A 25,007-nucleotide genomic window follows, 5' to 3' on the forward strand; every position below is an offset into this window, starting at 1 on the left:
TCATTTTCTCCATGTGCTCCATAAATGCCTCGTCTGTTTATTTTTTATTCCTTAAAATAAGGCATTTATTTACAGGAAAATGTAACAATAAAGATAGATTTTTTTTACATTTTTTAAAGTGTATATTTTACTTTTAATTATCTTGCTGCTTAGATGTATGTACTTAAAACCTAAAAATTACAAACTGGCCTTAATAAAGTTATTTAATGACAAGACTACATTCCCACGCTAGCCCATAACCGCGCATTTCATGGAAACTGGACACTCTTCTCCTAAATTATTACAACAGAGCTAACATCCTTAAACATACCTTGACCCTTGCACTGCAATGAAAGTGTGAGTGATGCGTCGAGCACAAGCGCTGATCTCTATATCATCTACCGGGCGAATCCTACCCACGTCAAGAAACTCACGAGGCAGAGCGCGTCCTCTTGAGACCGCGCGCACGTCCACTTCCGGTGGGGCAGAGAGCTGGAAAATAGCAACGGCTGATCAGCAGCAGCACAGCTGGGGAAGGAGGAGGTCAGGCTGGAGCTAACGCGAGTCGCTGTGCACGGGAATGGGCGACGTTTGACTGCAAAGAAGGTGAGATGGGATATTATCAACGGCGCCGTGTGTTCGATCAGGCATAGTTGGTGTTTAATTTGACGCAGTTTAATGTAAATATATATAGCTAACTGGCTAACTTGCTAGCATTCCATGACAGCTCTGGTACGGGCTAGCCTGGCAGTAACTTGGCTAGCGAAAAAATGCGATATGGGAGTTTGAACTGTAAGTTATTCAGCGTAGATTTGATCGGAACAAGCGTAGTTTCTGTTTATTATCTTAGATAAGTATTTGATTTGATTTTTAAAGGTTTATTTCCTTGATATGTAGTCAGTGTACGCTACCAGCCTCCACATTTTTCTTTCCCTCAATCATAAGCAAGTGGGCCAGTTTGCCTCAAGCCTGTTAGTTTTTAAGCAGAAGGCAAACTTTATTTTCTGAGCCGGGACTATGTACATTCCTTACGCTTACTTATGAAAGATCTGCTTTTGTACCTATAATAACTAATCTATGGTTGCTAAAATGCTGTCTATGCAGCTCACTAGGTTTTGAGAGTGAGCCAGTATGTCAGTTGAGATGTTACTGATTTGTGTTAATGATATATTTGCAGGTCAAGTGAAACGGCATTTGATTGGTTCGTAACTTGATCTTGAAATTCACTATTAATCTTTCATAATAATTACAACAGATCGCGTGTATAGGGGAATACATTTGGGTCCGTGTTACTTTCGTTTCTGTTACAACCTATGTTGAACCTACACACTTCAGTGTAAGACAAATCCTTCTTAATTTACTGTTTTGATGTAATAAAGACTTAGTAGACTAAGAAGAAGTAGTAGTTAAAGCATTTAAAGTAGTATGTATAGTTTTATTGTAACAGGTTCTTCGTTAAAGCAAAATTACAATTTTAGTCAAGTGTGTATTTTGTATGTGTTTTGTTATGTCTATATATGTCTATGTCTATATCATTATCCGTAAGACAACAAAGTTTTAGTGACAGAAGAGGTGTGCTTGCCTTGGAGTAAATCTGCACCACACATAATAAATAGATAGGTAACAGGGGTCCAAAGACCAGGGTTTCATTCAGGGCAGATAGGGTAAAACATTTTCATTTTAGCTGATGGTTTACATATAGTGAAACTAAAACTAGATGTGATGTACTTATCTGCATGTAAGCTTCTGCTCTTGCTTATATTATTGTTCATTTATAAGTTTAAATGTCTGCTTAATGACTTCACATTGTTTCTTGATGTTAGGGCTAGGTGGTATATTGAATTTGGGTAATATATCAGCATTTTTCTCAGTGGGATACCGGATTAGACAATAGTCTCTTTCACACAGTAATTTTGGTAAATTACCATGAATCTACCAGAATGAATTTACCATACAAAAATCTGCTACGCACGCACGCGCGCAACAACGTTCGTCTTTTTATCGGTAAGAGATCATTTACATATCAGTACCAAAATACCAGTAAACTCAGTGAGAAAGCAGAATTTATCTCTAGACCACCATGCGCACGAGACCGGTGTTGTGTTGCAAACAATGGCGGGTTATGACGTTATATTTTTGCTGTTTTCACTTTTGTGTCAAATGCTGACACTTGCACTTGACCAAACAACATTTTATTGACTTCAGACTGAACTGTAGGGAAAAACAGTTGCAATCTTCATCTAGAACGGTGGCAATGTTTACACATTAAGCTTCACAGACTGTGTGCTAAGAACGTGGACAGTTCGGCAAATAGATGGTAAGCTGTTTTAAACAGCTTTGGCGAAGAGATGTGCTCGATAACTTCAGGTGTGCTCGACTTAAACTCATTCTCCGTCAGCATTTTTTGTGATTTTTTTACAAAAGTTTCACAAAATGCCTTGCAGGAAAATGTTCTTTAAAGCTGCGGTCGGGAACTTATTTTATCATATTTTTTGATCATATTCACTGAAACCAACACTATGCTCCGATAGAACAACATCAACTAGACTGTTTAAGAAAAAACCCCGCGCTTCTAGCTCCACCTGGAGCCTGTTTTTTGTTTTGCAAAAATCCACCGCTCCCGGTTCATTTGGTCCAATCAGCGCAGGCTGGTTCATTTGGTCCAATCAGCGCAGGGCTGTGTAAAATCTGCCTGTCAATCACAGTACCTGCACGCGCCACGGATCCCCATCCCCCTCGCGCGCGTTACAATATCACGTGCATCCGCCTGAATTCATAGTTGTTTTGGTTTGAACAGCGTGATGGCGGAGAGAACTTTCAGTAACAAACTTCCGATTTCTCGGTTAACAACTAGAGCTAGGAAACCAACCAATGAAAAGAAGGAAACAACGCTAGAAAGCGACTGTGACCGTATTAAAACTAGGATCAATATCGGACCGGCATTTGAAAGGAATCTACGAGATTTCAAGCTGGATGCAGAGCTTGCCACATTTCTTCTCAACAGGTAATTGTGCTTTATCAACCATTGATTGTATTTCGGAGTGTTATGTAAGTAATCTAAGTATTCTTGCTAAGTATGCGTTCACAATAATACTTTTGCACACGCGCTGACGAGAACGTGCTCTGAGGGAGGTTTCTTCGGAGGTAGTGGGGGAGGGACATGAAATTGTAAACATTTGGAAACTGCTCAATCCTCCAGAGTTGCCGACGGCAGCTTTAATAAATATATAAACATACAAATATATCAAATGAAAGAACAGACCATCTGCTTCCATACAAACAAACAAAACGGGAAAAAAAGTTTCATCCTACCTTCATTTGTTCTTTTTTTTTAATAACCTATTAAGTATGGGTAGGGTACTAGGGTTCTTAAAAAATACCAAATTTTAGGCACAAAAATGAAATAACTGCATTTTTGTACAGGAATTTTGTTAGAGCTCAGATTCAGAATGAAGATCAAAACATACACAGAGTTTAAAGTGTGTATGAAGTAGGGATGCTCCGATCAATGCCGATCTCCACTAATAATACGTTGCAGATCACTATTCTGACTCGGACAGCCGATCTTATTACAGCTATTTCATGTACTACGGCTTTTGATCAGTAAGTCCTTATCGATCTAAAATCACTGTTAGTTTGAGTCGTTTATAACATGCATTTGAAAAAGCAAAACTCGTCAAACATAATTATTAAATATATTTTTTATTATCATGAAAATACCTGAAAAGGTTTGAAGAACAGCAATATAAATATATCCTTCAGCCATTTCATGGAGCTGCGGGTCATCACAGCTGCGTGTGTATTGTTCTTCGTCTACAGCGCATTTTGAGTTTCTGCACGAGAACGCCCCCTGGCTTTTGGATGTAGCGGCATTTCACCGTAATTCATTGAGAAACATAGCAAGCATTATCGGCTGATCGATCGGAGCATCCCTAGTATGAATTCGTTTTTGCTTCAGTTAAATTGGGTAAGAGCGTAACCATCTAGTGGATAATAGCGGAATTACAGATTAACGTAAAAACAAGGAAGCACCCTTGGCAGGGAAATTGAAGAGATAACTCGTCAATGGCGGGGAAAGAGTTAAGCAACATGCGTGTGGTGGTGAGATACGTTCATAAACAGCGTGGGGGTAAATGCGTCATCTGTCAGAACGTTATAATTGGCCCGAAGCTGTCTGCATGTTTAGATGTCTTACATGCTCTTACCGGCAATCTTATTTCCTGTTCACACATAACATCATACCAGTCAATTACTGGTAATCTTACAACCTCTTTTACTGGTAAATTGACAATTGACTTACCAGAAAGGTTCTGTTCACACATGATCTGTTAACTGCAATTTACCAGTAAAGATTGTATGTGTGCAAGGGACTAATGCAATCTATATTGGCATGATCTGATATGACCCTCCTTCTTTGCAACAGAAGCCGTGCCAGAAATGTGCATTGAGGCCAGACGTAAGCTTTCCAGCCAGCTCACACATTGTGCAGCTGTATATTTTCAAACATGGAGGAAGACCTTGTCTTTGAATTTATTTTCATCATACGCTGGCTGTTTTAATAATGGTGATTGTAACATCTCTCATGAGGCTTTGACTCATGCATGTACACATTTATCCTACTTCATAGAAAACGTTTAAATATTGATATTGTTTGCTATTCATGAAAATAGCCTTCATTGTGGATTTCAAAACATTTTGCCCATTGCTCCTGTCTGTAGGTGCATTATGGTAACGCGAATGTCCCTCCCAACCAGTCTGAAGGTTTTCCAACTAGGCTTGTCAGAACAGACGGAGCCAAACCAATTAAGCCATGTGCATGAGCAGGCATTATTGCTTTGCACTCGTTAAACCTTACATGTTCGTGGTCATGGTTCTTTTTAAGATTAGCTATTGAAAAGCATTTTGGTTGGAGGGCCCTGTTATGGCAGTTTTATAGCAAACAGAAATAGAGAAGAGATTGTCTGGTTTTTGCATTTTTGTATCTTACACATGGCATTTTCTCCTGTTCTAAATCCAATGACATAGTTGTGAGCGTATTCGTTGAATTTTTTTGGAATGTTGAACTACAGATTTTGGCTAAAGCTCACAGTTCAGGAACAGTGGGTTTTGGCTGTGTATTCCTTGTCTCTTGGAGGGCTTCAATGGAGAGCAGCTTTGGCTGGATGAAAGGATGCCATTGACCTGCACAGCCGAAGCAAAACAGGCTGACTTGGTGGTATTTTTATCCACTCTGATTATGCCTGGTAGATATGTGAAGCCTGGCTGATTTCCCTTGCCAATTCCTTTATAGCGATTCTTAATTATCCTTTTGAATTTGTGCAGCAGTTTCCCTTTTATGTATCCTTCTTCCTTTCATGCCATCAAAATTGCTGGACTCAATGTGAATCTCAGCTTAGCTTGTCTGCAATGGTTAAGAGCTTCTTTTAGTACACAGAAGGGGCACAGACTATGTTCTTAATGTACGTTGGCCTTTTTATGGTCTCTCCTGTTATGATCTGAGCTTTACGATAGTGTTTGAACTGAAGATTCCTTTGGTGTAACCTCATGACTGGGGCTGAGTATGTAGCAAAGCTTCTGACCCATTTTTTGTTTGCCTTGAGAGCCAGCTACTGCTTAGCTGTTGAATACTACATTATCATAATTGATCTAAAAATACATGCGAATATCTATGTATACTGCCTTTTCAAAGCGAAACTTTGTTTTTTTGGTTCTTGCCTCCAGTTTTTGTGTGTTTGGCTTTTGGCACTTAGCATAACTCAGAATAACTTTTATCTCATTAAGTCGAAGTGTTGCTGAGAAAAGTCATATTGTTTTCTTAGCCATCTCGTGATACTTCTTGAAAATAGTTCCTCACAAAGTTTTTGAGAAACCCTGGCTGCCCCCCTTGTGGGTTTTATCAAGTTCCTCCTGCCAAACTCTGCATGTTAAGCATTTTTGGCACTACTGGACTAGGTTTTCATTTTGCAGAATAGGCTAAAAGCTGCTTATCTTGAAGCAGACCTTCTGCAGTGTTCATTTGCCAATGCTGATATGGCACTTTTCAGTCTTAACTGCAATGCTCAGTGAACCGGTAGAAGACGTTTTCCGAGTTATCCAGGAGTTTTCATTTTTAATGCTGTTTAGGGATTCTGGGTACTGTATGTAGGTTTACTTCCTCTGTTGTTTGTTGTCTGTTTTATCTCGGTTGGGTAATATAATGTGATAAATGAGAAACATTAGAGATGCACTGTTCAACCATCCAGAGACCGGAATTGGCCGATTTTACGGGTGATCGGCCGGACCGGTAACCGGCCAGTCAGTCTCACAACATTCCAATTCCGTTACAGTCTTTTTGTTGCCACTTGCACAAGCAATAACGTTACGGTCGTGATCCATTTTGCATAAAGACCACGACCTGAACCATCCGTGCAGTACGCCGTGCCTATATTGATTCCTGCCCGTATCACCTGCTCATGTGCAGGACTCTGCTCAGAGGTGCATTTCCCAAACAACAGCATAACTCACTGCTGAACCACCCTAGAATAATGCATAGTTGGAGAATCTAACTAGCTTGTCATGACTGTTTCCCGACAAAATAGCAACTTTGTCGCATATCCTTTGTTTGAACCATGTTGATTCAACAATATAGTTGAAGTAGATTATTAAGTATTAATTAATCTCTTCAGATCGATTGAATGTCAGATTATTGCTGTAAATAATGTACATTGCATCTAAAAACTGCTTTTGTTGTCATGTTTTAGTTTTCTTTAGATTCCTCAGGGTCCTAAAGCTCGTGGGTCTGTGCACATGCTAAAAGAGATGAAATGGGCTTTGTATCTATTTAGAATGACTGAAGTAAAAGGCACTGCGTGTTGCTTGCTTATTTTGTTAAAAAGCATAAGTCTATGCGTCATACTAACTAGGAACTATGCTTCTAACCACAGCTGTCCAACTGATATTTGGACATCTATCATAATGTCAGTGAGCCTGATCATTTATTTTATGATATTATATCTTTTTTTATTAAAGAAAAGTAGATTTTTGTTTGTAGCCTATATACGGTCAATTATAGTTCTTCGAAAGAAATCGGAATTGGCAAAAATTGGTATCGGCAGGTCAAACCTACAGAAAATCGGAATCGTGTTTAGCTTATTCATCTTCTTTGGTTTGGTGCACTAAATTCTTTGCTAAATTATAACTCTAAAACAAACATACTTGCTTGCCTGCTATTTAAGTAACTTAAAGTGAAGATGTGTCACGCAGTGAACCAGTGTGACTCTTGAAGGGATCACTTTAACTGGAACAACCCTTTGGTGCAGAAAAAATAGCCCATTGAAATGCACATTGGCTGCTGCCAGAATTTTTTATACCACTGTTTACGTGGCCGCCCTATCACACAGAAACTCCTATAACGATAAGTCATTCCATACGTTCACTGTACGTATATGGTCTGTTACTTATGCAATTCGGAATATGAGGAAGTAGTTTTGATCATTTTAAAGCTATGATAAAATCCCCCTCAGGACATATGCTCATGAAGAAACTTGTGAATCCATCTTCATGGAGCGTAGCCAGCATGCTTGTCCCCTTAAGTTCATCAGATCAACTGAGTATACATTCTCTGGCAATATGTCAAACTTACATTCAGCTTGGTTCTCATAACATTGACTGACAACCTTTCTGTAACTTGTCTCAGTGTATGTGATTGTAAAGGAGATGATACTGAGATAAAACCTGATTTTCTTCTTTTATGTACACATTGTTTTATCCCAACTGCTTTTTTCTAAAAGGCTAATCACACCAAACAGGTTTTAAACGCTTGGAAATGCAAGGGGTGCTTTTTATATTGGCTTTTTATAAGGGTGTGGCTTTTTATATTGCTAGGCAACCACAGAGTTAGCTGTCCTGTCAATCAAATATTAAAGCGTGAGCGATCTTTTGCTGTTAACTGTCCTATTACCAGAAACTTTAAAAAGGACACTTTAACCCCTAACACACAGGAGACAGTAAGTGCAGTCTGGTTGTACCAAGGAACTGTTAACTAGGGCTGCAGCTATCGATTATTTTTGTAATCGATTAATCTAGCACTAAATCGATCGATTAATCGAGTAATCGGATAAAAATTCGGTATGTGTTTTTAAACAACCACGACAAATAATGCATAACGAAAATGATGTGGCTGTAAAATGTTCAAGCATTTGGCTTTTATTTCTAAAAAAAAAAAACAGAGGTATTTGGCTCTAAAAAATAAGCCTATTTATTTCAATTTTTACTCATTTAGTGTTTATAAGTGCCAGTGCCAACAATTAAACACTTTAATTTATTAATATGCACAACAGGTTTCATGCTGTAGTCTAGCCCTGACATTAGGGGTGTAACGATTAATCGTGCAAATGCGCATTTTCTCAATGAATAAATTTGAATGAATTACGGTGAAATCCGGGCACATCCGAACGCCAGGGGGCGCTCTCATGCAGAAACTCCCTTTGTGCCACACAAGAAGTAGCATTACAAATGCTATTCCAAGAAATGTCTACACAGGAATATTTATACGCTGTTCTTCAAATTGTTTCAGGTATTTTCATGATAATAAAGAATATTTTGAATGATTTTGAGTGTTGCTTTTTTAAATGCACGTTATAAACGACTCTGACTCATAATGGTTTTAGATTGATAAGGACTTCCTACTGACCAAATGCCGTAATACAGGCATAAGCTGTGCATAAAACAAAGAATCGCAGCCTTGCGATTGAGAATCGATTTCAGACAGGCATTTTTAATGAGGACCGCGATTGAATCGCAATTGAATCGTTACATCCCTACCTGACATCAAAGTAAATATCTGGTTTATGTAAATTTCTACACTTGCAGCATTTACCATTAGGCTACTAACATATAATATATCATTTCTGGGGTGAGCCTATTTGCTATGGTAACAACCTGTGTGTATGCGCGCACACGTGCACTTGTGTTTGTGTGTGTGCACGCGTTCTGTGTGTGAGGAAGAGTGTCACCCCAGTCAGACGTTCAGTTGCTTCATTGCATTTTGGTATGGCAGAAATACATACATTCCTTTTCAATAGAACGCTGCATTTGGTTTGCATCACTTGCATTGCGGTGCATTTTAGGTTAAGAATCCGTTCGAAAAATCACAACATCACGTACCGCTGTATACAGTGAATGCATGCTGAAATTATTGTTGCGTGGCTACATAAATGTTTAAGCATATGAGATGCATTGCGCGATCGGTCTGACTCGCGTGAGAGTATAACTTATGCTAAACTCCAATAATACAAAGATTATTATTATTGAACAAAATATGTCAGATTACAAGTTGCCCATATATGATTGCACTGTGGTGCCGTTTTTTGGTACACACACCTATAAAGTGCATGCGTGTGTGTGAAGGGGTTCTTTTTTAAGCTATACTCTCCTGCAATTGAACGTGAATACGTTTACTATTTAAAGGGGACAGAGAATGAAAAACCTGAAAAAATTCACGAACATACAAAAAGTGCTAAACATCTCAGTCTCATAAAATTCCTCTTTTAGAAATGTCAGCCAGAAAACAGCCCAATCTGAAAAACTGATGCTTATGACATAACAGGCATCTAACTGCCCCTCCACTTTAAAATAATTGGCTACATTTTTTGAGTGGCAGCAAAGTCAGCCAATCAGTAATGAGATTGCAAGTTAAGCAAGTAGGGGGAGCTAAATAGGTGCAAAACCACTTGTTTAAAATCCCCCACCCTAACAGAGCTATCTCAGAGAGGTTTTTAGGAAGCTTCTAAGGCATTACAGACCCAAACAAAAATTTTTTTGTCTACATGTCACATCGTTCAATCAATCTATGTCACCTTTAAAAACATCAAAGCTTAACATCATATCTAGTCAAACCGCATAACGACATCGCTACAAATACAGTATGGGATTAAAATCAGCAGAAGCTACGTTACCTTGTTTCATCAACGCTTGGTGAAACAGCAGTGGATGTTTTCGGTTCAGATGCTGAATGTAATGATAATGTAATGATCCCAAACTTTAGACGTTCTCTCTCTTCCGTTTATGGACATATTCGCTCCGCCATCGCGCAAACTAAATTCAAAATGTACCACACGCTATGACGTGCTTCCTGAACATTGAACAACGTTCCGTGTGAATCAGATATCGGTGCGTGTAGTGCGCGTCATAGGAATTTAACGAGGCTTCGAGGCAGAATTTTTGCATCGAGGAATTTTTTGAATCGAGTAAATCAAGTAACTCGATGAATCGTTTCAGCCCTACTGTTAACTTCCGCCACCACTAGGGATGTAACGATTAAATCGCGTGTCCCATTAAAAATGCCTGTCTGAAATCGATTCTGAATCGCAGGGCTGCGATTCATTGTTTCATGCACAGCTTGTGCGTGTACTATGGCATTTGGTCAGTAGGAAGTCCTTATCAATCTAAAATCATTATGAGTTGGAGTTGTTCATAACGTGCATTTAATTACTTTTTTGTAAATGAGCATTTTTTTTATCAGACTCTTATGTTTACAGGTAGGTTCAGTAATTTAACTTTAATGCAATGAAAACAGGGCTCCAGACATTTTTGTTTATGATAAGATTATAAAGGAGCGTGTGACGCGCCGTTCTAATGCTGGTGAATGATCTCGGCTTCAGAGTGGATATTTGACGAGCTCCCTGATCGCTGCTTTAATACAGTTTTCAGACATATCTCATCGTGATTGTTTATATGCATTTAAAACCCGCATTTTGAGGAGCTGAACGATATATCTTGTTGGGATGACGCGCAGGTATTTTCGTTTATTATAGCTCAAATGAGCACGTGACGCGATATTCTTTTATGCTGCTGAATGATCTCCGTTTCAACGCAGTAAGTAACGAGCTAACTTACCTGATATCTGCTTCAGTCCAGTTTGCTGACATTTCTCGTCGCGAATGTTGTAAATCCCTCATTTTAAAGAGTTGAACCAACTTCATGTTGCCATGACACGCGCATCCACACTACGGCACGTGCGTCATTGTTTATGCGTCTCATTTATCATTTCCTGATTAACTGCTTCAATCTAGTTTGCAACATTTCTCGTTGTGAATGTTTATATGCATGTTATCTCTCGTTTTAAGGAGCTGAACCATAACTTTTGTTGTGATGATGCGCGCGTCCTTACTACGACACGCCCATTACGGCATTCTTTCGGCTTCTTGTTAACACCGAGGGTTATCCGTGTATCTGACTAGGTCCTCTTTCCGGCAACGGTCCCAGAAGATTAACGGGACAAGTTTGTGTTCACACAGACGCTTGTCTGGCAATTTTACGGGTATTTTCTGGGATCAAAGGTCTGTGTGAATGGGGTTTACGTTAACTCACCGAAATCCAATTCCGATGTAGGGAACCATTCTTCAACATGGCAGTTGAGGAGGTGCACTGGAATGCCTTGTTATCCGCTGTTCACTACATATTTAATAGGTTACTTCAAATATCTTTCATCTGTAGCAATATAACAGCACATACAAATAGTAATTATGTACATGTTTTAAGAAAAATGCCACATGGAGATTTACATGGATATTTGATGTACAAGTTTTAAATCACTGAACAGATTCATTGAAAGATACTAACTTTAAAACATCTCTGTTTTGTTTTTGTGGTCTTTACAACTTGTGTGAGACAAGGGGGAATAACAAAAATGCAATTGCTGTTAAAACACACAATATTCATAATATTCTGGTGTTTCTGTGAGTCATCTCGTCCCACCTTTCCCATTTTCGTTCTTTTAGCGATAGCATGATGACAGCATATGGGCGTTAAGACGGGTGCCTCAGCAAGTCCTGCCAGTTGGAGAAAATGTTTATATTTTCCCAGTTGCTGACAGTTCACATTGCATCAAAAGGGAGTGAGAGGCAAAGACTTTAGAGTTGGATGAAGCTTAAGTAGAATCAGGAAAGAAGAATCTCAAATGGGAGCTAAGAGGAATAAGCATGTTAATGCAGCTTGTATACTGTGCAGATAACGCTTTTTGCTCACTGCTGCCCACTTACCTTGTACTTTAGCTTATATCAATTATAATGGTATATTACTCTTACTCTGATTGTTTTTGCTTATGCATCCACTAGATCTTCTAATGGTGCACACAATGAATCAGATGCACATGAATAACTCATTAGGTTATTGTCTAGCTTTTTAGGCTTTGCTCTGGACTAAAGATAACATACTTAGCCAGTTTTGCAATGTAGACCACTGTAATGCATCAGAGAGGTGTACCTGCACTTGTTTTCTCAGGTGCATTTGATAAGCAGCCACAGGGTGTCTTTGTCCTTTAGGTGGAGTGTCTCTTAAGTCTCTAAAGTGCTCTTGTCTTCATTTATTATTTATGATTATTTTTTTTAACTAAGTAAAAAGTAATGAACTACAGCCCTTCTGAAATGACATACAATACACTGAAAAAAATATTCATTTAAGGGGGGGGGGGGTTCAATGGTATTTCAAGCATTCTGACTTATTAACATGGGTATAGAGTTGTTTCCTCATGCTAAACGTAGGCAAAGTGTCAAAAAAGCATTTGGGCGTGTTACAGAGTATTTCTGTGCCGAATGCACTTCGCCAGGGTTCGTACAAGTTTCGGAAAGTTTTTTTTGATTACAGGTCCAACTGACATTTCAGGGGTTTTCTATACGTATCACTTCTTTGTATGTGCACTTCCCTCTGAAATCCCCGCCAATCCACCCGTCAATCAGCAGGAGACGCTACAACTTGCAAACATCTTATTACGCGACACAGCTTTGTTTAATTTCAAAACTCAACAATGGCACGAAAGAAGAAGTGTGTTTTTGGATGACTGAAAGGAAAAGAAAGCCAGCCGTATGAAAACAATGGATATAGTTTATTTTCGGGGGTAGCAGCGGAGTTTTGCGTGTGTGTTTGATGCAACCCAGTTTCCAAACCGGGTTATGAGTTGCATGCGGTAAGTAAGACTTCTGTCTTATGTTGGAAATAGGGGCGTGTATATTATATAAATGACACGAACATGTAGTGAATCATAAATTAAACAGTGTTGTATTGTGTTGCATGACTCGTACTCGCTCCACCCGCGGTAGTTACTCCTCCTTCTTCATTTTTTCGTCCGTTATCGGAAAGATTCGGTAAAGCTAATCTTTCTTTTATAAATCTGATTAAACTAAAAACTCTTCGGAGATATAAAGGATGTCATACTACTCTATAGGTACTCCAGATTAACATCAGAAATGCAGAAACAGCATGTGTTATGTGAGCTTTAATTTACTCAATTTTTTAAAGGTAAGTGGTTGCAATCAATTTATTTAAGCTACATTTAAACAAAGGCTTTTTGTTTTGTTTTTCTATTTTTTTGTTTGAATGTAGCTTAAAGATATGCCTTAAAATATGCAATAATATTGTGCATATTTAAATCATTACTTGTTATACTGTAATAATTATGTGGAAACATTTCTTAACCTCAGCGAGATTAAACTTTACATCCTGTTCAAATCCTTATTTAACCTTGACTAAATTATAGTTAATTCAGGGCATCCTATCAAGCTTTAATGCATAACAGTGAATGTAAATTCTGATGCATCAAACATGTGGAATTCAAAGCATGCAAATTCAAAGCAGGGGTTTGAACTGAACAGTTTGCATATTTAGAAACGTTTTCAAACGTTTACCCAAAAGAGAATATGCAAATATAAGTTATGATTTTGTCTAACCCTAATAGGCGTTGTTAGTTAAGTGATGCAATATGACATGTAAATGTGTGCAGATGCAATGTGATTTTTAAACGGTTAATGTGTACTGAGTCCTGACAGAATTAAAAAAGTTACTGTCATGCTGTATGTCTTTATCGTAAACAGTGGTCAGAAATCAAAGCTTTAATCCTTACATTGCAAAGAGTCTCAGAAGGTCCCCGGTTCGAAGAAGTTTGCATGTTTTTCCTGTGTCAGCGTGGGTTTACTCCGGGTACTTCGGTATACTTGTATATAAATTGTCTTGTGTGGATTAACCAGTTCTCACAATGAATATAGCTATAGATGCTGAAATGAATAATTGAGAATAATTAAATAAGTCAGAGCCAATGGTGTAGTGGCCAGAGCTCCGACATGTGATGCTTTCGCACTTTTGGCGACCAAAGTTCGATTCCCAGCTTGTGGTCATTTGCCGATTCTATACCCTTATCTCCTCCCTGTACTTTCTTGTCCTCTCCTCACTCACTGTTAAAATAAAGGCAAAATGGGCAAAAAATAACTTTAAAAAATCCTTACATCATTGTCATAGCTATGTCATAATTTGTGAAGTTATCTTTCACTCGCCAAAAATTCACTTGTCTTGGACAAGTGTTAATGTTGAGCCCTGTAAAATATGTAATGCTTGAATGCAGTCTACGTTTCTTTGGATAAAAGCATCTGCCAAATGCATGTAAATAAATGTTTTTAAAATATATCTCTATTTTAAGATAAAGTGCATTGGTCAGCAAATGGTCTTCAATGAGTGAATGCTTGGCCTGTTAGTTCTGTGCATCAAGTTTGCTTTCTCGTGTAAATGTTACGTTGGCATAGTACAACTTTGTTTAGCATATAATGTTTGCTCTCATGTGTAAAAAAACCTGGTGACGTGTGGGCAGACAGTAAGCAAGCTGACTAAAATCCTGCACCAATATTCCAAAGGCTTCTTGTTGTTTGTTTTTAAGAGTTGAAGGTTTTTCACCTAAAATATTTTATGTTACCTTAAAATGTTTCTGAAAAACAATGCTATAGCCAGTTAAATACTTTTGAAGTTCTGTGGCGGGTTTTTGATTTGACCAAGTTTAGCTGGAAGAGGTCAATATTACATACAGTTCCTTTAAAGTGTAAATTTGGCTATAGAAGCGGTAGCCCTGGTTGCTAATATACATTTGTTGTGTAAGGCACCTTTCTTTTAGCTTTGCTGCAAAGATCCTATTAATTAATTTGATGAGTGCATTAAAACAAAAACATTGTACATTATTATTGCGTATAACTGCAAATAAGTGACTCAAGTACTAAAAGATATGTATTTTTTGTAACTTTGATACTTTTTCTTACATCCGTTTTTGTTTTTCTCTTCAGGTTCTCTACAAACTAGGAGAGACGTCAATGAGTCATGGAGGACTGCGGCAGCCTCATAGAGTTTGATGTACCCGAGTTCAGCAACACCGTCCTTAACCAGCTCAATGAGCTCCGTCTCCAGGGCAAGCTGTGTGACATCATCGTCCACATTCAGGGCCAGCCGTTCCGTGCCCACAAGGCCGTTTTGGCCGCCAGTTCACCGTACTTCCGCGATCATTCTGCGCTGGGCACGATGAGTGGCCTCTCCATATCGGTAATCAAGAGCCCTGAAGTGTTCGAACAGCTGCTGGCCTTCTGCTACACCGGCCATATGGCGTTGCGCCTGCGCGACGTCATCAGTTTCCTCACGGCTGCCAGCTTCCTCCAGATGCAGGCTGTGATAGACAAATGCACACAGATTCTCGAGGGCATTCACTCTAAGATCAGCATCCCATCGCCTGGAGAAACCGATCCGGACAGCGATTGCGCCACCTCAAGGGCTGTATGCAATGGTATAAAAGACAGAGGTATTTTTGTAAACCCAACGCAGATTTCGCCACCCTACTATTCACGCCAGAATCATTCAAGTAAGGGGGTGTTGCAGCAAGTGGAGGAAGGACAGTCAGACCGGGCGAGCAGTGATGGCGTTTCTGAGCAGGAGGCATCCATGGAGGTTGAATCAGAACAGGTGGAACTCATAGGAAAGGATGGGCAAGTGACTGACATCCATATCAAGGTAGAGAAAGGGGAACGGCCCAGTTACTCGGACAGCTCGTCGGCAGGTGATGATGGCTACCACACCGAGCTAGTGGATGGCGAGCAGGTGCTAGCTGTTAGCGTTGGATCTTACGGGCCCATACATCCCTCTGCCGGATATACCTACTCTGCACTGCCTTCACCATGTTTCGTCAGCCTGAGTTCCTCCAGTCCCTCTCGCTCCTTGCTCAGCAGCGTCCGTGGTGGTCGCGCCCGGCCAAAACGTCCCGTGCCTCTTCCAGCTGATTTGCTATCGCAACTCAAGCCTGGGGCCGAAGAAAGCGATGGAGCTGCAGCGGCAACCGGATTTGAGAACGATGTACGGGAGCGAAGTATTCGTGGCCAGTGGTACCCCTACAACGAACGCCTCATTTGCATTTACTGCGGCAAGTCCTTCAACCAGAAAGGCAGTCTGGACCGCCACATGCGTCTGCACATGGGCATAACGCCCTTCGTCTGCAAGTTCTGCGGCAAGAAGTACACTCGCAAAGATCAGCTAGAATACCACATCCGCGGCCACACGGACAACAAGCCCTTCAACTGCCAGATCTGTGGCAAATGTTTCCCTTTCCAAGGCACACTCAACCAGCACTTGCGCAAGAAGCACATGATCTCCGGCACAGAAGTCAACAATCACACGGACTTGCTGGCAGAGGCACCTGATGGCCAGAGGGGGGAGCAAGAGGACGCCTCAGAGGGCGAAGTAGCCTACCGAGCAGCATACGTTGATGATGATGCGTCGACTAAAAACGCAAGTGAAGAAAGTGGCAAGTGTAGTCCAGAAGAAGCCCCTGCGTCCAAATGTGATTATTGAGAAATACGCCTCATTTGTTTGGGTGTTTGGCATAAATCTTTTCAAGATTAAGCTCATCTGTTTTTAAAGAATGACAAGAAATAGTGAACCTGCCTTGCGCATTTTCTACTCGTCCATTTTTGTGGAAGTTCTTCACAGGACTAAGATCAAGAGAATGTTTTTAAGGAGTTTTTCAAAGGGAAGGAGTCCTATAATCGGGGAAACAAATAACAGGGGAGACGATCTGTGTATTCAAGGCCTCCTGAGAGTTTTATCACATTTTTATATATCTCTCTATATATATATATATATATATATATTTCCATGTTTTTCAACATATTTACAGAGTAATATAGGCATGTTGCAATAACGAATAATGTGAAAGCTCAGATGAGACACTTGTCATATCACGCTTTTACCTGACCTATTTTTGCACATGTGGCCCGTTGTAGGTCACTCACTCACAAGGAATGATTTTTCTGCCAGTGCAAGGCTAATTGTGACACATCCGTTCAATACCTCATAATACAACCTCATTATACAACCTCAACATACTCATACTGGACAGTATTTTTTAGCTTCTTGTCAACTCCAGCCAGGTTTTACCTCATAGCAAAGAACCTAAAAGGAGCGGAAGAAGCTTATCTCGATAGACACTCTTGTTTTGTTCTCACCGGGTTTGAATGGATGCGGTGGTGAAAACCTTGAACAAAACATCTTCAGTTATATATATTCCTTAGTGATTGTACATGAATTCTGAATTGTTCTAGTTCAGTTTTCTTTAGCAGCCATTTTATCTATGTCTGGGTGAAAGTGCTACTACAAGGTGTACCTGTGGTGTGTATTACAGGATCAAGGATCCAGTACAAAATACTTTTAAATAATGCGATATTGTGATTACAGAATCACAATCTGTATCCATATAGTGCTATCCAATTCAGTATCGGTGTAGCGTTAACGTTCAAAGCATAGTTACAAATAAGTGCTAAAGTTGCAGCCCAAGACGTGTTAATGTCAACTTTTTGGCCTTCATGTGTTTGCTATCAGTTTGGTGCCATTTCATTTATCTTTTCAAGTCATTTGCAGTTAGTTTTTTCCTGGCGCTTATGTGGAGGGTGTGCCTTCAAAAGATGAAACCTTCAAAATTATATATAAATATATGTTTAGGTGCAGGAGTCATGCACATTGTGGAAATTGCCTTGGGGCCATACCACCTTAGAAAGATGGGGGGGGGTATTATTGCATTGGTTTCCTTACTCGGTCAGTTGTTAAACTACTTTTAATGTATTTAGCGGCCTTTAAAGTGCTTTAAGTATTGTATAGGCTTTGCTTAAATTGGACAGCGATTATAAGAAGCTCTCCCCTGCTTTTCGCACTTAATGCATCTGTACCAACCAAAAGGTTCAGTGTTTCAAGATAGAAATTAATAATTTATTAAGATTGACTTCCTGCAGTTATGAATGATAAATGGTATGGAGGTATATTATATATGTAAGAGATACACCCAATTTGGTTTCCATACTACAATAGAAAAATAACTACATTAAACAGCTATTTTACACATTTGGTATTGTGAAATGAAAACCCTAGATGCCGGTTATCTGTTTCTTTCAGTTTTTGTTATGGTGTTAGTAGTGCAAAAAACATACCTCACTTTTTTCTGTTGAATTGTGGTTAGTTAAGACTAGTTCATTAAAGGAATTGTCACATCCCAATATTAAATAGATGGGATTATGACGTATCGCCACACTGTCTTGGATCTTTCTAATAGATCATTCAGGTTATCTCAAAGAGAATTGGTATTTCCTTGTGAGCAATATACTTGGTTCATATTTTATAGTGCTCATTTCTCATTTGCCTCCCAGTCTGAAGTATATATTTAAATAATAGATTTTGATGCTAAGACAGATTTAAACATGCCCGGTTGTCAGATTCAAGTGCTTTCAAGTTCTCCCGACATAGTATTTAGAAATAGTTTATACCTGAACACACCCTTCGTACATTCAGTTAGCATAAGTAGGATTGCCCTTTGTATAAAGACTGCGGTTTTATCCCATAAAGACACCTCCTTCATTCTGTGAAATGCAGCCAGCGTCACACCTTTTTGCTTAAAAGTGAAGTAGAGAATTTAAATATGACTTCCATTATGGTGCTCATTCTTGTTTGTGTAGTATAATGTTTACTCATTTCACATTTGTTTTAAATTACATGCACATCACTGTTTCAGTTAAAAAAACAACAACAACCTTGAATAGTATGAGGCCTTGTATGGGGCCAATGAGTACCTTATATCATATAGAAGATCTTAGTAGGCCCCAGGATGGTCCCGGGATGTTTTTAAGTCCCCCATAGGAATAGTTCACTCAAAATGAAATGCTTGGTATTATTTACTCATCCTCATATCGTACCAAACTGGTGGAACACAAAAGAGGGATAATATGGGCCTGAGTCACCATTTACTTACATTGCTTTTATGCAGAAAAGATGCATAACTAGCATAATTTAAAACGCTGCATATGCATGCTGTTTTAGAAACAATGGCATGTGCATCATTTTAAAAGAGTTGAAGTTAAAACAGATTTTTTTATTCTTGAGTGAATATCTTTATGATTTAACTGATAAAAGCAGAAGGAAATGACACGCATACCCACTTCTCTCACTGTTTCTTCAAATTCATGATTTCTAGTAAATGATATCCGTGCCATTAAAATCCACTTGCGTGCTTGCATTACTGGCAGGGGTGCACGAATCATCTTTAATGGTTTAATATATTTAGCTTTTAACAAATGATGCACAGCAGTTTCGAACAATGAGCCAAATTTGGTAACTGTGTGATTCCAGTTAACAAAAGCCAAAACGCTAAATGCAGAAAATATTAGATGTGTTGTCCTTATACTACTGACAGAGCATCTTTTGGTGTTGACACATATCATTTAAAACCATGTAATCCCGACTGCTTTGTGCCATGAATGTGTTTAGATTTGCTCTGTTTCTCTATCATATCTAACCAGGCCTTTCATCTTGCGTATTGCGCACACGACTTTGGCCTCTAACCAAAGAGCAAACCAAAAATTGTGACGGGTTTGTGAAGTAGTACGCTGCACAGCCGACTAGAGAGAGAGAGACCAAAACCAAGTCCAACAAATCTCTTTCAGAAACGTGAATGGTTCTTTGTCATATCCCCCATCACATGTTTGCTCTGAAACCTGTCACACACAAGGACGAAATGTATTTGTTGTCATTTGATAGACATATCCTGGTCTATATTGTTAAAATTGTGTTTCAAAGAGAAGTGTAAAGTCTAGCTTTTGATAAACAGGCTTCGGATGTTGTTTTGTGGTGTAGAGAGGAGGGCAAGAACGCGTTGAGAAGTCAGATGTGTTTTGTCAAGAATGTTTGAAATATGATTTAACCCGTGCCTTGCCGTGAAACAAAGGCTATGTGATAGGGATGCATAACGATTAATCGCGATTAATCTATAGCAGAATAAAAGTTTTTGTTTGTATCGTGTGTGTGTGTGAACTGTGTATAATAATTATGTATATATAAATATGCACACATGCATGTATAAAAAAATTTAGATTTTTTTTGACTGATGCGACATATAGTCTGGATAATACGGTGTATATGTGTGTGCATTTGTCTATGCAGAGTTGTTGTGCACAGTTCACACACACACATGATGTAAACAAAACTTTTATTCTGCTATATTATAGATTGATCACAATTAATCGTTATGCATCCCTACTATGTGACACACATAGACTGTCAGGAAAAAAATGGCCCCTAGCTGTCACTGTGGTGGTACCCTTTTTTAAAAAGTACACGTTTGTACCTAAAGAGTTTATTATGGTACATATTGGTACCAAATGTATACATATCTGTACCAAAATTGTACATATAAGGACCTTTTTTAAGGTTGCTGCCCCAGTGACAGCTACAGTAGGTACTATTTTTCTTTCGGTGTACCTTACAGGTTATGGGAATGAGATTAAGAAATTCTGCAAAAACAGGGAAATTTGTTTTTATGTATGTATCGGTGTAGTCTGGGCTTTTGAATATTGACCTAATGGTAATGTTTATAAAGTAACATGTCGATTAATTAGGTCGTAAGGGTTCTCCTTGTATAGTTTTGATTTTGAGTAAGTTTTTTGTTACCTGGGGACATCCCATTTGCAGGGGATTGATATGCATTGATATTATAAATAAAGCAACAGAGATTTAGCATCAGAAGCATTATGCAGTTTTGACAGCAGGATAATATACTAAAATAAAATGGGACAATCAGACGGCTTCAAAATATAGAAGCTTCCTCTTCTATAAAAAGTAGTTTTTTGTTGATTTTTGCCTGGCTATAGTAGTCTTGGAATAATGACACTTTCAGGTTAGCAGATCTCTATATCATATATATTGTTTGATGTCTATGGGGGGTTAGGAAATTGCATGCCGGCCCACTTACTGCTAAGGTAGAATTGCATGGTGCCCTTCACATTGTTATGGAAATACAGAAGATCATTTGTTTTTGTCTTAAAACTTAAAACAGAGATTTTCTTCATCTGGCATGCACTTAAAAATAACCTTATAGAGACCTTAATGATTATTATTTTTTTGTTGTTGATAAAATTGTATTCCATAAGGGATTGATTTACCATGTAATACTCCCAACTTATGGGACTCATAAAGCCTCAAATATTTTATTGCTTGGGATGTGTTTCCCTGTAATGGTGCTTTACAACTGGTCAGGTTTTTAAATAATTTAATCAAAAAGATGTTAAATTGTGATATAGGGGTTAACATACACTTGTTAATGATTTTATGAATTGTACTAATAGCGTCTAGAGAGCGTCTACTAGAGACTCATGGCTCATATTCACTCATTCTCTTCACATTAAAACCAGTTCTGTTTGTGCCATGCACAGTAATCAAATAGAAGTGTTTACAGGATAGGCTGTTGGACTACTTTTTGATTGTGCAGCTGGTCCTTTTTAACTATTAATACTGACTTACTTCAGGTAGTTTATGAACACTGATATATATGTATATATATATACTTGGAGATATTAAAAAAAGTCTTCCATTGCTTATCAACTTCCAACATGTCTCCACTGTGTAATAAGCAAAAGCAATAACCTTTGTAAGAGCAGTTTTTCCATTAATACGTCTGCCTCTCAGATTGCAGTATAGGACTATGTCTCAGTAAGTGTATTCAGGGTGTCAGGGAGTTCATGAGCAGGAGAGGATTTTTATTTTGGAAAAAAATATATATATACATTTTTGTAAAAATTTGGATGGGTTGGGCGGATATGCTTCTTGGGTGCGGTTTGTTGTTTTTGTGGTAATCATAGTCCACATTGTTTGTGGTTATTTTTCATTAAATGCAGATACATGCGTTTGTGTGTCTGCGATCATCTACCTGCCACCTCAGTGACTTTGGTGGAATTCTTTATCAGTGTCAAATACGAAAGGGATCTTTGGACGAGAGAACCTGCTGCTATTTTGTGTGCTAAAGATCTTCTCCTTGATGCATAGGTTGGAGATAAAACTGGCCAATTACAAGCCAGAGAGGCAACATTTGTAACGTTAACTTTTTTTAATGCTGTGAGCCTGTAGTTCTCATGTATCTGTGAAATGGCAACAAGAAAAAGTAGAACTCAGGGTTTACTAGTACAACTAATGCCATTTTGGATATGCAATGATTTTTGTGTGTCCAAAAATAAGCTTGCACTTTTACTTCAGGTGGGGAAACAATTCCTCAGTCATTGGTTCCCAAAAAACAGTATGCCTCAAAGGTGCAGTAAGATGCACCTTAATGTTTCCGTTCTTGCTTTCCGAATGCATGAGACTTGCAGAGTTCAGCTCAGAGGAATACAGAAGATCTTTAGCTCTTATTAAAGTAGCACTCTGTCCGACTCTCTGTCATCCACTATACGTACAACCTCACAATTCAACTGTGAACCTCAAAACTCTACTGTTTTATATAACTATGAAGTACATAAAGCTGACGCTAATGCTGTAACAATTAACTCGCCATTTATGAATTTTATTTTATAGCATGAAATATACAATTATATTTATTCAAATGATATATTTTACTCATAATCATTCTGCGCTGCTTTTTATTTTCGTTATTAAAGCTTGTATATTGCTTTTTTATGATACAAAGAAATGTCAATAGATAAAAATGCATTTGTTTGTACAATAAAGATGCTGATTTGGCAAACTGTCTCTTGTCTGGTAACTGAATATATATATACCGATCAGCCATAACATTATGACCACCTGCCTAATATTGTTTAAGTCCCCCTTTGGCCACCAAAACAGCCCTGACACGTGAAGGCCTTGTCAAAGTTACCCAGATCCTTACGCTTGCCCATTTTTCCTGCTTCTAACACATCATTTACACTTATCCTCAAAGTTAGATGCAGGAAAAATTGGCAAGCGTAAGTATCCAAATGATTTTGACAAGGGCCAAATTGTGATGGCCAGACAACTGGGTCAGAGCATCTCCAAAACTGCATCTTTGTGAGTTGTTCCTGGTCTGCAGTGGTCATTACCTATCAAAAGTGGTCCAAGGAAGGAAAAGCGGTGAACCGGCGACAGGGTCATTGGCAGCCAAGGCTCATTGATGCACGTGGGGAGCGAAGGCTGGCCTGTGTGGTCCGATCCAACAGACAAGCTACTGTACTGAAATTGCTGAAAAAGGGAATGCTGGTTCAGATAAAAAGGTCTAGTGGGTCAGGGCTTTTTGCGAAAGAGGAACCTATACATAATTTTAGGCAGGTGGTCATAATGTTATGTCACACACTAGGTAATATGCAGTAGTAGTACAGTATTGGGAGTTGTGCTGTGACAGCCATTTTCCACTAGATGGAGCACATGTACAGAAAATATGCTATTACTTAAACTAGCAATATGCAATATAGATTAGCAGTAATGTTATTCATGGGTATGCAGTAATTACCGTTTTCTCATTATTATTACAAACTAAATACCGTTGTGTTAAAGCAAATGTGCGTCTTAATGCAATAATGTCATTATTAATATATATATATATATATATATAATTTATATACACACATATATAGATATATATATTATTATTTCAATATTATTCAGATCGTATCTGGAAAATCTATTTAAGTTAAAATACTTAATGAAACTGATATTGGACTATACACGTAAACAACGTATTTTTGAAGTAATAAAATACAATGTAAAATCTCTGATAAAACATAAAAAAATCACAACCACAACATACATTATGAAAACATTCTATTATAATTAATACTTAAAAAAAACTATTTTAAGAAAAAACATACAGTATTTACCGTAATAATGATACTATTTCGCAAGAATTTTGCTAAAAAATATTATTTCTTCTCCTGCATGCACATTTACAACGAGAGGCGACATACGCGCGCGACAGTATTGACCTAATTAGTGATTCGTCAGTCTTTATAAAGGCGGTCTTTGTAATTCACCCAGAGGCGACGCGATTGGTCAATGTGTCTGTAAATCAAATTGCGTCGCGTACCAGCACTTCCTATTGGCCGTTTCTAAATCGGAAGGCTGCAGCCTCCGGAGGTCGCATATACAGGCTGCATACGTAAACAAGCCTGCTTTATTTAATTTAATTGAGCATTACATTCGCAAGTCATAAGCATATTACACCAATTACGATCAATTAAGAATAATTGTCAACTATTTAATTGTGAACATTCTGAAATTAGACAATCTTTATGACGTATGCAGCCTGCCAATGCGACCTCCGGAGGCTGCATCCTTCCAAAAGAGATACGGCCACTGATGTCGCTGCCCAGCTGTTGTGAAATGCCCCGCGTCTCCACCATCCGGTAACATCTTGCCAGCGCATCACGACTGCCTTCAATGCCCGTCTTTATGCCATAGCAAAATAACCCGTTAGCACAATCGGAATAATTGAAATAGGCTCACATTAGCCTCAGAATATATTCAGTTGTCAGCGGATAAGAACGTTTCTTTTAAATTTTAAGACACGAAGGGTCGTGCTACAGAGAAATACGCTTTGCGTAGATTGGCGCGTGCATCTTCAGGGCGCGAGGACGTCTTGTATTTACATTCACAGGTGAGCTGTACGTATTGTTGACATCAGTGCTTGTGCATACAGTAAGGACATCAAAACAACGAAAACAAGTACAGTAGCAACAGAGACGATGTTGCGTCACGAGGGGTCGTCTGCATGGTCGTCTGCATTTGCCCGGCTTTTGTCAATATAATGCATACGCCATTGCTTTGGATAGAATGTGGTGTGCCTATCACAGTGCTTTAAATCACGCTGTTTTGTCACTAGATCCATAAACTGAATAATTTTCAGGCTTTATGAGGAAATTTGATGTCTGATGCTGAGTGGATGTTGTGGTGGGAGGAATTATCATAATATTTAC

The 25,007-nt window shown here is 38.7% G+C and overlaps 2 protein-coding genes across 4 annotated transcripts in view; both read left to right on the forward strand.

The window, feature by feature from the left end:
• Positions 1-434: 434 nt before the first annotated feature.
• On the forward strand, positions 435-22,804 carry zbtb34 (zinc finger and BTB domain containing 34). The gene is made up of 2 exons (XM_055167673.2): positions 435-585; positions 15,057-22,804. Exon 2 carries the CDS (start codon positions 15,091-15,093, stop codon positions 16,603-16,605), a length of 1,515 nt encoding a protein of 504 aa, XP_055023648.2. The 5' UTR covers positions 435-585; positions 15,057-15,090; the 3' UTR covers positions 16,606-22,804.
• A 1,592-nt stretch (positions 22,805-24,396) lies between these two features.
• Positions 24,397-25,007, forward strand: part of ralgps1 (Ral GEF with PH domain and SH3 binding motif 1) — a 155,067-nt gene continuing 154,456 nt past the window's right edge. For all 3 annotated transcript variants that reach the window (XR_012369656.1, XM_073867733.1, XM_055167598.2), the window contains exon 1: positions 24,397-24,688. The gene's annotated coding sequence lies outside the window, so the exon portion shown is untranslated. The remainder of the gene's footprint in view (positions 24,689-25,007) is intronic.

This window comes from Misgurnus anguillicaudatus, chromosome 5 (assembly GCF_027580225.2).
Source record: "Misgurnus anguillicaudatus chromosome 5, ASM2758022v2, whole genome shotgun sequence".
Classification (NCBI taxonomy): domain Eukaryota; kingdom Metazoa; phylum Chordata; class Actinopteri; order Cypriniformes; family Cobitidae; genus Misgurnus; species Misgurnus anguillicaudatus.

Excerpts from the sequence above, each read along its gene's own strand:
- zbtb34 (XM_055167673.2), top strand. The coding sequence starts at position 15,091 with ATGGAGGACTGCGGCAGCCTCATAGAGTTTGATGTACCCGAGTTCAGC.